General features: G+C 34.8%; 1 protein-coding gene across 1 annotated transcript in view; it reads left to right on the top strand.

Annotated features, from left to right (window-relative positions):
• The window catches only part of LRRC49 (leucine rich repeat containing 49), a 121,061-nt gene that overhangs the window by 92,146 nt on the left and 17,834 nt on the right, over positions 1 to 11,081 (top strand). The window contains exon 12 of the mRNA XM_024747522.1: positions 10,949 to 11,081. Within this exon, the coding sequence (XP_024603290.1) occupies positions 10,949 to 11,081 (133 nt within the window). The remainder of the gene's footprint in view (positions 1 to 10,948) is intronic.

Raw genomic sequence — 11,081 nt, 5'->3', positions numbered from 1 at the left:
TTTTTTTTTTTTTTGTTTTTTTTTTTTTTTTGGTGCGCGGGCCTCTCATTTTTGTGGCCTCTCCCGTTGCGGAGCACAGGCTCCAGACACGCAGGCTTATCGGCCATGGCTCATGGGCCCAGCCACTCGGTGGCATGTGCGATCTTCCCGCACTGGGGCATGAACCCGTGTCCCCTGCATCGGCAGGCAGACTCTCAACCACTGTGCCCCCAGGGAAGCCCCTAGGCTATTTTTAAAGAATTAAAAAGTAGAACGTTGTCAAGAGATTGGGAGAAAATTTATTATTTCTGTGACTAGCAGTCTAAATGAAATTAAAGATAAGTACATAAAGCAAGAGAATTAATAGTCAGCTGGAATAGTGGGAATTTATGGTCAGATTAAGTTTTTGAAGTTGAAGATTGTAGAGGTGGAATATATCTAAGTAATAACAACATAGGAGTAATTTGGCATCCATTGTGGCCGTGAGAATGGGTTGTTGGAGAAGAGTAGAAATCAATGAGAGGAGGAGAGGAGAGAAGATCAGCTGCAGTTATTATTGTAGACACTGAAGTTACAGATGATAGAACAGGTGTGGAACTAGTGGCCAGAGTATTCAACAGTGACCAGCCTTATCTCCTCCCCATCTCAGCCATGCATCCTATGCCCTTGTCACAGAGATGTTCACTGTTCACATTTTACTAGTGTTGGCAGCTGCAGTGATTGTAGGAGTGTCTTCGTTTATTAATTCGTTCTTTTACCTGGCAAAACTATTTCTGATAGTTGGATTCTGACTATTAGGTGGACTGATAGGTGGACTCTAGGGTATTAATGTGACTTTCTTGACACTCTAAACTTTTTAAGCAACTTCTGTTCAAAAATTTTGTGGCCCTCTAAAATAATTTAAAATTTTAGAGTTCATTTTTATGGTCCCGAAAACAAACAGTTATTTCCAAGAGAAAGAAGAAGTATCTGCTAGTGAAAAGTATTGTGACTTATAGTTACTGCCAAGAGTTTCAGAATTTTTATCAGGAGTTCCACAAAGAGGCTTTTTAAGCCAAGAGCACAAGGAAGAGTTTGGAAGAGATGGGAAGAGTGATGTGTGGGTTCAATGCAGAGGATGTGGAGAGCCGTAATGAATCATTAGGAAAGAGGTCCACAGTTTCTGGCAAAAAAATTCTACTGATGTAAGTTCAGAGTGCCATAGAGACACAGTTACATTTTCATGGTCTGGCCCTTTTTGATGATCTAAAAACTGTTAAATCAAGGAGACACAGATGATATTTATATATGAAGTCAGATAAATAAACCTTTAGAGATAGACAATGAATTATTGGTAGAGACTATAATGCAAAATCAGTTACTTATAACTTCTAGTAATTGTAGATAATTTTTTTCCAATTTAGTTTGTGGTTATCTGATGCCTGTAAAATCTGTTATATCAGAAAGGTAGAAATATTTCTAAAAGAGCTTATTGTACCTTGAACATGCCTACATGAGGGGCTCTTAACCAGAGGATCTAGATTGACTTTTTGAACTTTAAGTTCTTATTTTGCTTGAACACTCCACACTTGTTGACGTAGTTAATACTCATTGTTGATAGGCTCTTTGCATTGGCTTTCTTGATAGCACATTCACCTGATTTTCCTTTTACCTATGTGGCTACTCTTTTTAAAAAGTTTTTATTTAAAAAAATTTTATTGGAGTATACTTGATTTACAATGTTGTGTTAGTTTTAGGTGTACAGCAAATTAAATCAGTTATACATATACATATATCCACTCGTTTTTAGATTCTTTTCCCATATAGGCCATTACAGAGTATTGAGTTTCCTGTGCTATACAGTAGGTCCTGATCAGTTACCTATTTTATATTTAGTAGTGTGTATATGTCAATCCCAATCTCCCAATTTATCCCTCCCTCCCCTTTCCGCCCTGGCAATGATAAGTTTGTTTTGACTGTGACTATATTTCTGCTTTGCAAATAAGTTCATTTGTACCATTTTTTTTAGATTCCACATATAAGCGATATCATATGATATTTGTCCTTCTCTGTCTGACTTCACTCAGTAAGACAATCTCTAGGTCCATCCATGTTGCTGCAAATGGTATTATTTCATTGTTTTTTAGGGTTGGACTACTCTTTTTTTAAAGTATATCTTGCTGACTCCATTTCTATCAAATCTCTGAATGTATATCATTCTATTTCTTGATTTATAAGATTTAGATATACTTTTTGCTATAGTAGGTGAAGATTCAGCTCATTCACCTCTCTCCCCCCAACACTATATATCTATAATTATTTTATTGATAACTTTTGTAGCGTGTAATGAAACCTCTATTTCTTACTCCCTCTGCTATAGATAGTAGCTCTGAAATCTGCAGTGGGCAAGATGAATCTATCCTTTTTACCTTTCTTCCCACCTTTTTACATTACAGTTTCTATCAGCTATACTTTTCTAATTTCCCTTGCTATATATCTTCCTTGGTTGAGTGTATTGTTTAATTTCCACATACTTGTGAATTTTCCAGATTTCCTTCTGTTATTGATTTCTAGTTTCATTTCATAGTGTGAGTTCAAACTTTCAAAATTTATTGAGACTAATTTTGTGGCTTCTGTCCTGAAGAATGTTCCATGTGCACTTAAGAAGAATGCGTATTCTAATGTTGGGTAGAATCTTCTATATATGTCTGTTATATCTAGTTGTTTTATAGTCTTCTTCACGTCCTCTATTTCTTTTTGATCTGTCTAGATATTCCATCCATTATTGAAAGTAGGTATTGAAGTCTCCAACTATTATTGTAGAACTATTTCTCCCTTCAGTTCTGTCAGTTTTTCCTTCATATATTTTGGGTGTTAAGTGCATATATGTTTATAATTTTTATGTGTTCTTGATGAATTGACCCTTTTATCAATATAAAATGTCCTTCTATGTCTCTTGCATGTCTCCTGTGACAATTTGTTATATAACATCTCTTTTGGTTACCATGTGCTTTGAATATCTTTTTCCTTCCTTTCAATTTCAATCTATTTGTGTCTTTTAATTTTGTAGAAAGCATGTAGTTGAATCATTTTCTTAAAATCCATTCTGCTAATATCTGTCTTTTAATTGGAGAATTTAATCTATCAGGTCCTAATGAGAAAGTCATTTTGCTATTTTTTTCTACTTGTATATCTTCTTTGTTCATCAATTCCTCCATTACTTTCTTCTTTTGTGTTTGATTTTTTAGTGTAATATTTTAATTCCCTTCTCATTCCTTTTACTCTGTATTTTGTAGTTTTTTGTTTTAGTTGCTACCCTGAGGATTACAATTAACATCTTAATGTATAACATTTTAGTTTGCATTAATACCAACTTAGTTGCAATAATATACAAACACTTTGCTCTTATATAGCTCCACTCCCCTCTATGTTGCTGTTATCACAAATTTCATCCTTATACATTGTGTGGACATTAACATAGATTTATAGTTATTATTTTACGCATTTGTCTATTAAATCTTACAGGAAAAAAGAGGAGTTACCAACCAAAAATACAGTAACACCAGCTTCTATATTTATCTGTGTAATTACCTTTTCCAGTATTCTTCATTTCTTCATGTGACTTTGAGTTATTGTCTAGGGTCCTTTCATTTCAATCTAAAGGACTTTTAGCATTTCTTAAAGGGCAGGTGTACTAGCAATGAACTCTCACAGTTTTTGTTTATCTAGAAATGTCTTAATTTCTCCCTGAGTTTTGAAGTACAGTTTTGCTGGATATAGAATTCTTGGTTAACAGGTTTTTTTTTTTTCTTTCAACACTTTAGGTGCGTCATCCCACTGCCTTCTGCCTTGCTTGGTTTTTGATTAGAAATTGGCTGTTACTCTTATTGAGAATTCCTTTTACAAGACTAGTTATTTCTCTCTTGTTGCTTTCAGGAATCTCTCTTTGTCTTTCCACAGTTTGAGGTGATTGTTTAGGGTCCTCTCAGGTCTTTTCTGAGTGTAAGTGTGGACATAAGTGTTGCCCTCTAGATTCCCTGGAATACACAGGAGCTTCTCAAAGTCCTTCTTTCCCTAAGTATCTTCTTCCCCAGCCTTTTGTTTCTCAGTCTTTTTGGTCTGTCTATGTTTGCCCATGTGGCAGCAGCTAAATATGTTTTTGCCTTTAAATAATTTTGAGGGCTTCCCTGGTGGTGCAGTGTTTAAGAATCCGCCTGCCAATGCAGGGGACAGATTGCTTCGTATTTGAGCCATGCCTTTCTTACATAATTTCTTTTTATCTGGGGTTTCTGATGGCCTGTTTTGTTGTGTTGTTTTTGTTTGTTTAACAAAGAAATTTGTGCTGCCTTTACCACATTCCAATTTCTTTGAATTTCTTTTTTTGTCTTTTGAATGGAATCCACTCTTGTTGAAGCTTTCTGTGTCCCTGACCTAATTTAGTCTCATTATTTCCTTTTGGACCATTGTTTATAGTTTATTATTTTACATCATATTACTAGTAGCCTTTGCTTTTGACTTGGATTATTCATCTTTTTGATATCCTCAAGTACTTCTATCCTCTCAACCTCTAGATGGTAGAATTCCTCTGAGTTTGGTCCTGGGCCCTCTTTTCACTCTCTGCTTCCCCCCTAAGCAATATCTTATATTTCTTTGACTTTAAATGTCATTTATATTTTGAAGATACCAATATGTATTATCTCTTTTTTTTATGGTTTACCCATTTGGATTGTGTTTAAGGGAAAAAATCTTTTACTACATTGAGATGATAAAAATATTCTCCCATTTTGTCTTCCTAAAGGTTTAAAATTTTGCCTATCATATTTTAGTCTTTATTACACTTGGAATTGATTTTTAAATTTGAGGCTGATGTCAAATTTGTTTTTCCCCTTAGGAATAACCAGTTGCCCCAGTGTTATTTATTGAGTATTCTTTCCTTTTCCCACTGAACTGCAATGCCCCTCTGACTGTTTTATTGGCAGTGGGAGGAGTAGGTAGTAGGGTCCTTTTGCAGATCTTCAATTAATGCCTCTCCCTCACTTCTCATTCCCATCTTCCATCATATCTCTGTTCTTTCCTTTCCAAAGTTCTACTGGGCAGCTTGGCTGCCATCTTTGTTCTTGTCTCTAGTTCATATTCAAAGCTATGGCTTCCTTTGTCCTTCTTCCTCACTCAAAATTCTTCACCTTCCAGCTTCCAGAAATTTGTTGAAACTTCTTGCTGAAGATTGTCTCCCCCTTTCCTTTTTACTTGTTATTGTGTGTGTATAACATTTCAATTACTTTAATGGGGCCTTAGAGGGAGAGGTTTCAAACACATGTGCTCATTCTGTCTACTTTTTTTATCTGAAAGCACAGAGTGAAACATTTTAAATATTAGAAGCTACATTCTCTGTAAGTCTTTAAAAATATAATTAAATTTCATCTCTTGGGAATGATATAAGCCTGGCTCTCTCTGAAGGTAGAAAGCTAGTCAGAGGGCCGCAAAGTCTCTTCCTTAGGGTTCCAATTTGTTTTTTAATACTTCATAAGATTTTCCATTTTCAACAATCCCATTTATAGTCTTTAGTATTTCATAATGCCAAAAAAGTGGCTAATTCTTGTGTTACAATGTCTGTGACCTTTGGCTTGTGGGTGTGTAACTAAACGCCTGGAAATAAGTATCCATGAAAAGATTACAGGCACATAAAGAGAAGAAATTCTGTAAAACTTTGGTATATCCCATTAATGATTTCACTGTTCACTGTACTTGGGACATATCTGTAGTAAAGTGACATACTACAGGTTTCTTTCCCTTGCCAGAAATGGGAAAGTACTTGGTGTAATGTTTTCTTTGCTTACATTGGATGCATGCAGTGAAGCTGGTTTATTTTTGGTCATTTCCTGTCTATGAACGCTGTGGTATTTTAGCCAACACTACTATAATAAAATATAATGCATAAAATGAATTTCCACACCTATGAATGTTGTAATAGAAATTCATAAAATACGTTATTATAGGAATCAGCACCACTTATTCACTGGGAGAAGAAACTTATGAAATATTTTAAGTCTTAAATATTTTAAGTCTTTCTGAATGCATAAAGACTTTTTTTAAAAAAGAATGCATAAAGATTTTTTTAAAAACCTGTAGTCCTCTGAAATATTGTCTTTTTTATCCATATAGGCATTTAAGAGTATATTCTCCATTTAACCTGGCTTCCAGGGACTCATGACTGTGTTGCATTAAGTTAATCACCCTGTCTTAGTGTCCTCTACTAATCAAGAAGGCATGGAATAGTTTTCTGATTAATTCTTATATAAAGATTGAGTTGGATAAATGAACATTTGGACTTGGAATTAACCAGTAAAGATCTTGAAGAGAATTCCTATTTGATGGCAAACTGCCTACTGTTACATAAATAATACTTGAGTAGGGAAATATACATGGAAATGTATTTGGCTTCATGGAGAAACAAATTTTAAAGCATAGATCCTCCATAGAGGAATACCACATTTCTTAGAGCATAAATTTAAACTAGACAGGGGTAAAACCTAGACCAGGTGACTCCATCACCTAGTCTAAAACATTTGAATAATACTTGAATCCTCTCTCACCTTCCTTCTCGACAATCACTAAGTCCTATTTTATGATCTCTTAAATATCTGGTATATCTGTGTTCTCTTCTTTTATTAATAATTATCACTAAAATGTATTGAACTAAACACGGAGTATTGTTTAGAATATGATTTCTAGTCTTAATAACAACTCTGAAAAAATATGTATTATGATCAGCATTTTACATACAAGGAAACTGAAACTGCAAAGAAATTAAATAACTTGCTCCAAAAGTCATCTGTTTATCACTGGCAGATCTGGGGTTTGAACTAAGCTCTATCTGATTTTCTTGCCAGTGCCTTTTCTACTGCATGATACCCTCTTTTTTGTTATGCCCTTATACACTATTGCACTGGTCTTCCTACTAATCTCTCTCCATTCAGTCTCTCCCTGCTGCATCCTCCACAAAGTTCAGCAATTTATTATCTGTCTCAAGTAAGTCCTTGAGGGCAGGGAACATATCTTATTCATCTTTTTATCCCCAGCACCAGAACCTAGCTCCATGCATGGCACATTGGAGATGCTTAAAAACTTGCATTGAATATGGTTCTGTTACTTTTTTATTTAAAAATCTTTTTCTGCTCCTCAACCTTATGGGATAAAATCTGACTTTTCAGCTTCTACTCCCCCATATGTTTAAGTGTTTAATTTCTATGTTTCAGTGTTCTATACATATTGAAATTGTTCTTAACTGAATATGTTATATATAATTAGGCTTCTGTGCCTTTATTTATTCTATTTTTCTTACCTAAAGTGTGCTTCCTCCTTCTACTTCTGATGAAACTCTACTGTTCATCTTTCAAGGACCAGTTCAAATACTACCTCCTTTTTTTTTTTTTTTGAGGGCTTCAAATGCTTGGCTTTATTTATTTATTTATTTATTTATTTATGGCTGTGTTGGGTCTTCATTTCTGTGCGAGGGCTTTCTCTAGTTGTGGCAAGCGGGGGCCACTCTTCATCGCGGTGTGCGGGCCTCTCATTGTCGCGGCCTCTCTTGTTGCGGAGCACAGGCTCCAGACGCGCAGGCTCAGTAGTTGTGGCTCACGGGCCTAGTTGCTCTGCAGCATGTGGGATCTTCCCAGACCAGGGCTTGAACCTGTGTCCCCTGCATTAGCAGGCAGATTCTCAACCACTGCGCCACCAGGGAAGCCCCAAATACTACCTCCTTTTGAAACCTAACTTCTCCCCACTAGAAGAATTAATTGTTCTTCCTCTACATTTCCATAGCATATTGCTTAAATATTCATTATATGACGATAAACATAAATATTATATTAGGATTAATGTATACATTTATCTTGCTTTCCACCCTCCATCCAGATTGGGAGCTCTTTAAGGACAAATAAGTATTAATTTATCTTTATATCCCCAAAGCCTACCACAATATCTGACACATAATAGGCTCTCCAGATTAACCTGTTTGTTTAATGAGGTTGAGGTCATTTCAGTTTAGAAATTATACCCATGTGTTTATTAATTTAACTGCAGAGTATGATTACAGCAGTTATATTTCTGGGCACATAGCCCAGTAAAAGTGAAGAGAGTTTTGATATATTTAAAAACTTGCACATGATTTCTATACTGATTGTTCTTATCAATTCAGATGAGTTGGTTGCCTATGACAGAATTCTTAGGACAGTGCCCTGTGGGCTTTTAGCAAATGTTTGGTGAATAAGTGAATGAGGGAGCAAATGAAATAATATGTGTGTATGTTTGACTAAAAAGATGTGGACATATCTATTAAGCACACAGGGAAAACTGGAAAGACAATCCCCAGCATATAAACATGGGGAACAAACTTCCTAAGTTATTTTTTATGGAAATCAGAGCACACCTTCCCTGAGGAACAGATTCCTCTATTCCATATTGGCCAGAGTTTGAGGCTAACCTCAAGCCTCATCCAGAAAATAACTGAAATGGGTTTGGTCTTGTATGACCTATTTAATAGGTGCTTGGTTTCCTATCTACAGCCCAGCAAACTTGCCATTTGTTGTTACTGAATGTCCATGTGAGGTCTATAAAAGTTAGAAATTACTTCTGCTTTGTTTTATAATTATACAACTGTTTTGCTGAGGCTAGGTTTGTTTATTTCACTTATTTTCCTAACAGTTTGCTTGACAAACCTTTAAAGAAAATAATCCTTTTCTAATAATAGACATTTCATTTTGTAGTTTATATTCTTAAACCTTTAATCATATGGGAAAAAGGTAAACAAGACACTTCCAAATAGATGATATAAAACAACACAACTTCTCAAAGGATTTATTCATGTTTTTGGCGCATAGCTGTGATTCAACTTCTTTTGTTGCATGTCATGACCATCAGGCATCACTACATCAACTAGCAAACCTTTTTCTTGCCTTGACTTTACTTCTTCATTATTGGTCTTTGCCTCACCTGCAGAAACCTTCTTACTAACCCTTAGCCCGTGACTATGTCACTGACTTGTCCCTTTGCTCAAACCACAGTTTATGATTGGAGCACCCTTCTTAAGAGTCAATAGGTACTCATAAGAAACTTCATAATTGTCTCATTAATTCTTTGAAGAAATATTTATTGAGCACAACCTGGGCTAGGGAACTGTGCTAGGTGCTGGATCTACTATAGTGAATGTGACAAAGTGTGAACCCTCAAGGATCACAATGTTTAGTAAGAGAGACAGACAAGGAAACAGGTAATTGCGGTGCAGTGTGGTTAAGTGCTGTAATAGTGGTATATATTCTTTTCATTAAGCCCTCTTTATTTCAGTGGCATTGAAATGTAACTCCTATCCTTTATCCTATTCTAGAAATGATTATATGCTTTACATAGCTCAACACAAAGTTATCACACAAAGCACAATCTAAGGAACTCTTAATTCTCATCTTATTTTTGTTCTATATTATCAGCCATTACATTTATAGGATTATCATCTAAGATTATTCACACACCACTGCTCATTGAATGTTTGATTATTGTCATATAATAATCATTGTCTTGAGCACTAGTCTGGCAGAAATCAGTCCTTTTATATTTTCTCAGTTGCATATTCACTTAGAGTTGACTGATGTCATTACCCAGCTTCTTATTGTGTCAACAAATGTGTTACATGTTAACTGGTGCCTATGAAATAAGTACAGTAAGTCTAGTAAAGCATGATAAACCAACAGGGTGATGGTTTGTCAGTCTTACTCCCAGCATCGGCATTATAAAACTTTTGTTGAAGATCTTTAATAATGCAGTCATTTACATTGTGAAAGGCCCATTGTGAAAAGCTCATAGATTCCAGAGCCCCAAAGCTGAAAAAATATAGTCAAAATGTAAACACATAATTATGCTTGAGTATGAGAAGTGATGTATTGGAAGAGTGTACAAAATTCCATAGGAGCACAAAGGAGAGCAAAGCACTAATATATTTAGTAAGAGCAAATAAATACTGTCTGAGAGCAGAATTCCAGAACGAAAACCCATAGAACAAAAACCAAGCATCGACTGAGTTTTGAGATTGGGTAAAACAAATAGTTATGTCTCTATTCACAAAGCAGAAAATTTGAATTGGATCAAGCTATTTCTTTTCTTCTTCAAAGAGCTATCATTTAGGAAACCTTTTATAAAGCCTGTGGCTCTAACTGAAAATAATAACAATGATCATATTCAGTAGATATGTGAAGTTATTTTGTATCTGTATGTGTGTGTGTGTGTGTATATATATATATATATATATATATATATATATATATATATACACACACACACACATAGAGTCAGTACTGGATCTATCATTTCTTATTTCAAAATGGGGAGGAAATCTTCATTGATTTTACTGCTTATAACTGTAATATATATACACTTGCAAAATTTCAAACAACATTGAAATATTCAAAAATAGAAAGTCAAAGTTACCCTTTAATCCAGCTTCTGAGAGAGAAACTATTCTTAGCAGTTATTATATAAATTCCCAAGTGTTTTATAAACGTAGTTTTATATTACATGGTTCTTACTATAGAAATATTATTTTTTAAAATACAGTTTTTTTTCAGCCAGACAGTGGAATACTTCGTAGATTAGGAAAAAACCTATTTGTTTTCACATGCAAAGATATCTATGATATATTAAATGGATTGTTTTAAAACTATATAGAATATCAGTTATCTTTCATTGATATAAATAATTTGGGTTTAAAAGTGGTATTTTTGTTGTTCACATGTGCCTCTTTTTGAATTAAAGTACATGACTAGAAGAATACAAAACTTGTGGATATTCTATTGAAAATTAATCTTTGGTGCTCTGGGTTTAATTACTGAAATGAAAAAGAGTGAATATACAATTTCAAATACCTTTCCAACAGGTCTTTATAATCTGTTATTTACTTTGCATGATAAAACTTTCATTTAAAATTATATGTTGGGTTTTCCAGGTCTCTGGACTCAGGACTCACCAGTGCTTTACAAGGTCTATCTGTCACAGACACACACCTTGTCGAAGTGGATGGAGACACACTTTCCTTGTATGGCTCAGGAGCGCTGGAATGTCTGGATCGGAATTGGAGC

This window comes from Neophocaena asiaeorientalis, unplaced genomic scaffold (assembly GCF_003031525.2).
Source record: "Neophocaena asiaeorientalis asiaeorientalis breed wild unplaced genomic scaffold, Neophocaena_asiaeorientalis_V1.1 scaffold591, whole genome shotgun sequence".
Lineage (NCBI taxonomy): Eukaryota > Metazoa > Chordata > Mammalia > Artiodactyla > Phocoenidae > Neophocaena > Neophocaena asiaeorientalis.
Note: the sequence above shows the minus strand (reverse complement) of the source record. Positions and strands in the feature narration are given on the sequence as shown.